The sequence below is a fragment of the Plectropomus leopardus genome, unplaced genomic scaffold (genome assembly GCF_008729295.1).
Source record: "Plectropomus leopardus isolate mb unplaced genomic scaffold, YSFRI_Pleo_2.0 unplaced_scaffold28752, whole genome shotgun sequence".
NCBI lineage: Eukaryota > Metazoa > Chordata > Actinopteri > Perciformes > Serranidae > Plectropomus > Plectropomus leopardus.
The window spans coordinates 1-2,853 of record NW_024631326.1 but is presented as its reverse complement, the minus strand read 5'-3'; the positions used below and the strand labels follow the sequence as shown (position 1 = coordinate 2,853).

The 2,853-nt window shown below is 40.7% G+C and overlaps 1 protein-coding gene across 1 annotated transcript; it reads right to left on the bottom strand.

Annotated features, from left to right (window-relative positions):
• Positions 1-1,385: 1,385 nt before the first annotated feature.
• On the bottom strand, positions 1,386-2,842 carry LOC121938188 (serine/threonine-protein kinase N2-like). The gene is made up of 3 exons (XM_042481465.1): positions 2,755-2,842; positions 2,245-2,325; positions 1,386-1,991 (listed from the first exon to the last, which is right to left on the bottom strand). The coding sequence occupies exons 1-3, from the start codon at positions 2,761-2,763 to the stop codon at positions 1,788-1,790; spliced, it is 294 nt and encodes a 97-aa protein (XP_042337399.1). The 5' UTR covers positions 2,764-2,842; the 3' UTR covers positions 1,386-1,787.
• Positions 2,843-2,853: the final 11 nt, after the last annotated feature.

The window sequence follows — 2,853 nt, the reverse complement described above, 5'->3', positions numbered from 1 at the left end:
ATTTCTAAAAGCAAGCGGAAATACTTTTTTCAGTTCTGGGCACTATACATGAACATGGTGAAAGCAGGAAATGAAGGCCTTACCTGAACAGACATCGTAAAAATGTAGGGAAATATTTCAAGTTATTCTCCAGTTACCCAGTTATTGTCTCTTTCTCAAGCATTGGACATGTTGCTGCCATATTTATGTTCTTGGCTTTCGGGTGTCAGTACTCCACCCTTCCTTGGCTTGAATTAACACCCCCCACACTCTTAACAACAATACACAGAGTATCCACTCCAGCGTTTCTTTATAAAATAAGTCATCTCATACTCTCACATGGTTTCGTATTGTCATAAACAAGATGAGTAAAATCCACATCACCATACATACACAACAAACCTCCTCCTTTACTCTGAAATGTAAAGTGTGACAGAAGTTCATACCACTGGCTCATATTTTCCGACATCTATCATGTTTCAAATGATATTCTTCATTTAGAAATGTATTATTACGGCGAGATCTAAGGCAGCGCTCACTGCAGCGAGCTCCACAGTGGAAAAGTGGCTAATGAGGTTTGTTTTGCTTGTGGCACCACCCAGATTTTCCAAAATCACAAAGATAGCAATCGGTTTTCGGCTGAAACGGAGATAATTTTGTCACTAGGATGGAAACCCTGCAATGACCACGGCGGACAAATCTGAAAACGAGTTTTTCAAACACACTAAAACAACTTTTAGAGCCGGTGTTTGTTGAGTTTACAGTCACATGTAATTGTCTTGGAGGGAAATTATTTACTACATGTTCACAAAACTCTGGCAGCATGTAGACGACTGGATGAACATGCCTCAAAGTCACCACGGACAGACTCCTTACTCTTAGTGTTCGTTAGTTTTTTTTCTTTCAATTGAAACAAAAATGAAACAACCTGCCCGACACGTATCTTTTCTGCTGATGGTTGTGATTCTGTGTCTGCTACACCTGTTTCTTCAATCAAACTATGTGTAATACCCAAATATCCAATTAAAGAGTATGTGGTGGGTATTGAATAATGCATTCAACTGTCATAAAATATGATTTGCAAATTGCTGTAACATTTGAGGCAGACATTAAAATCCAAGCAGCACACGTTTTTTAAAAAGTAGCTGATAGAAGTCCAAAGTAAATTAATAAAAGTGGTTCTTTACCCCATATTGAACTCATACTTTGCCCAGCAACAGTCTGCATCACCGAGGGTCATCATACGACTGCTGCGAAAGCAACTCATTCTTAATGTTTCCACTCTGACGAGAAAATCCTCTTTCTAAAAAACAAAGTCTTTCTACAGCACGTCGAATCACTCCTCTTCCTGCTGCTGTACACAAACAACCACAAATTTTAAAAAAACAAATCTGTGGATCAAATACAAGTACAAATGTAAGGCATTGGTATGAGAGGCCATGAAACTGCCCCCAAACAGTCACCAGCTCCTCCTCTCACAGCTGCACAGGTGACCGCACTGACACAAGGGAGGATGGGAGGCGGCATTTTAAAGGCTAAAAACATACACAAGTCACTGGTGTGTTGAACAATGATTGGAGAGGGGGAGTCTGTGTTTGTCTAACATTTTACCCCACCAGCTAGATGTCCAGGCTTTTATTGTCTCAGTCCTCCATCTTTAAAACACAAAACACAAACCGACTGCCTTCGGTCTCTCCGCGTTCATTCACAGTGTAATTGACGGCAGACAAACAGTCAGCAGACACTCAGTTAAAACCGTCGTGAAGACTTAAAAAAAAAAAATCAAACATTCCTCGACGTCAGCTCCACTAGCAGAGGTCAGAGACGTAGTCAAAGTCCCGGAAGCTGTCCTGGTCTTTGCGAGTGAGCACGCGAGGCTCACGTGGAGGCGTGAGTGTCGGAGCTTCAGTGGTGAACTCCTCGTCAAAATTGCTGACGTCTTCTTTGCCGACAATGGATGGGACGAAGGGAGGGGGCACCTTCCTCTGAAGCAAAGCCTCCCAGTCCACATTCTGGAGAGAGAGAGAAAAACACAAGAGACAATTTTACAGGTGAATTCAGAATCCGATGATTTTTTTGTTTTGCATACATTTCCTTCAAAGTGTCAAAAAGTTTCCACCGGCCAAAGATAGTCTGCTTTATTCAGGTTAGACAGCTCTGACGCACCGTCATAGTTTCTTTAACCTCATCATGCTCTTGTGGAAAAACACTCCAGTGGTCAGATTGCTCGCTCCCACCCATAATAATAATAAACGGTATACTTACTCTGAAAAATGGCTGCTTTTTCACCTCCTCTGCATCCTTTTCACCAGAGCCCAGTCTTCTCTCTGGATTCCTCCTCAACAGCTACTCATTAAAAAAAACACACAAGAATAAGAATTAATAAGTGTGTTGGTAAAAGAAAGGTGTTTTATGTGTATATGTAGCATTTGTAATGTTTTTTTTAAAGCCCTGATAAAGACTTACAGTGGTTGAAACATGGTGTCTCTTTGAATAATTTAGCTTCTATAATAAAAGCTTTTAAATATTTCTTGTTATATTTCTTATTTGTTTTTATTGTGTGTCTTGCCTTCCTGACTGATCGTTTTTTTTTTTTTTTTTTTGCTTTATTTATTTATTTACCCCTGTTCCAAGAGCACCCAACACACTTTTTGGATCTACATCTGATTACAGAGCTAACAGTCATCTCTTTTTCCTCCCATTTGTCACGTATTGTTCATCGTGGGTGATAAATTCAGCAAGAGAAGGCGAAAGAGTGTCTGTGTGTATTCATACCCGTCTCATGATGCCGATGGCTTCAGTGGACAGGAAGCGTGGATAGCGGACTTCATCATTCACAATGCTGTCAAACACCTCCTCTTCATCATCACCTGG